The sequence below is a fragment of the Schistocerca piceifrons genome, chromosome 4 (assembly GCF_021461385.2).
Source record: "Schistocerca piceifrons isolate TAMUIC-IGC-003096 chromosome 4, iqSchPice1.1, whole genome shotgun sequence".
In the NCBI taxonomy this organism is placed as follows: Eukaryota; Metazoa; Arthropoda; class Insecta; order Orthoptera; family Acrididae; genus Schistocerca; species Schistocerca piceifrons.
The window spans coordinates 421,144,811-421,146,454 of NC_060141.1; the positions used below are offsets into that span (position 1 = coordinate 421,144,811).

Here is a 1,644-nt window from a genome sequence, read left to right on the forward strand (position 1 = left end):
GCGATTTTGTGCTGTACGTGTCCCTTCACGTTTCCACTTCACTATCACCTAGGGATGTTTAGGAGTGTGGAAATCTCGCGTACAGACGTATGACACACGTGACACCCTATCACCTGACCAGGTTCGAAGTCGGTGACTTCTGCAGAGCGCCCCATTGTGCTCTCTCACGATGTCTAATGAGTACTGAGGTCGCTGATATGGAGTAGCTGGCAGTACAATGCATCTAATATGAAAAAGTATGTTTTTGGGGGTGTCCGGATACTTTTGATCACTTAGTGTATGTACACTGAAATTACACATTTATATTCAGTAAGAACGGAACAAAAATAAACACTGGAAATTACGACTTATTAACATCTGGACACACACATGCGCACCCATTTGAAATTCACATTCGTTTGTGCTACAACAGTCAACAAACGGCTGTTGGTGATTACAACGTTCAGTCTACGTTATCTCGCACGTTATTTGCACTAGACTCCCACCATAAGCACCACTGATGTCCTAATTTAGTCTACTTTGATTGCGGTACTGTACCTTTTTTAAAAGAGACAGATCTCAAACTCATAACAGCCAGTGTATAGCCTGCACAGGCAGCCCCCACCTACCGGTCCAGTCTGTGACATGCACGCGTCAGTCACGACATGCACCTGTCAGTCTGCGACATGCACCTGTCAGTCTGCGACATGCACCTGTCAGTCTGCGCCATGCACGTGTCACTCTGCGCCATGCACGTGTCACTCTGCACCATGCACGTGTCACTCTGTGCCATGCACGTGTCACTCTGCGCCATGCACGTGTCAGTCTGCGACATGCACGTGTCAGTCTGCGACATGCACGTGTCAGTCTGTGACATGCACGTGTCAGTCTGCGACATGCACGTGTCAGTCTGCGGCATGCACGTGTCAGTCTGCGACATGCACCTGTCAGTCTGCCACATGCACGTGTCAGTCTGCCACATGCACGTGTCAGTCTGGGACATGCACGTGTCAGTCTGCAACATGTACGTGTCAGTCTGCAACATGTACGTGTCAGTCTGCGACATGTAAGTGTCAGTCTGCGACATGCACGTGTCAGTCTGCCACATGCACGTGTCAGTCTGCCACATGCACGTGTCAGTCTGGGACATGCACGTGTCAGTCTGAGACATGCACGTGTCAGTCTGCAACATGTACATGTCAGCCTGCAACATGTACGTGTCAGTCTGCAACATGTACGTGTCAGTCTGTGACATACACATGTCAATTTGCGACAGGCACGGGTCAGTCTGAGACATGACCATGTCAGTCTGCGACATGCATGTGTCAGTCTGTGACATGCACGTGTCAGTCTGTGACATGCACGTGTCAGTCTGTGACATGCATGTGTCAGTCTGTGACATGCACATGTCAGTCTGTGACATGCACATGTCAGTCCGCAACATGCACATGCCAATCCGGGAGATGCAAGTCAGTCTGGGACATGCACGTGTCAGTCTGGAACATGCACGTGTCAGTCTGGAACATGCACGTATCAGTCTGCGACATGCACGTATAAGTCTGCGACATGCAAGTGTCAGTCTGCGACATGCAAGTGTCAGTCTGTGACATGCAAGTGTCAGTCTGCGACATGCAAGTGTCAGTCTGCGACATGCAAGTGTCACTC

The 1,644-nt window shown here is 50.0% G+C and overlaps 1 protein-coding gene across 1 annotated transcript; it reads right to left on the reverse strand.

The window, feature by feature from the left end:
- Positions 1-637: 637 nt before the first annotated feature.
- LOC124795885 lies at positions 638-1,408 on the reverse strand. The gene has a single exon (XM_047259965.1). The coding sequence runs from the start codon at positions 1,406-1,408 to the stop codon at positions 638-640; it is 771 nt and encodes a 256-aa protein (XP_047115921.1).
- Between the last annotated feature and the right edge of the window lie 236 nt (positions 1,409-1,644).

Bases quoted from the DNA above. Each gene is read 5' to 3' on its own strand.
- LOC124795885 (XM_047259965.1), bottom strand. From the start codon at position 1,408: ATGTGCATGTCACAGACTGACATGTGCATGTCACAGACTGACACATGC.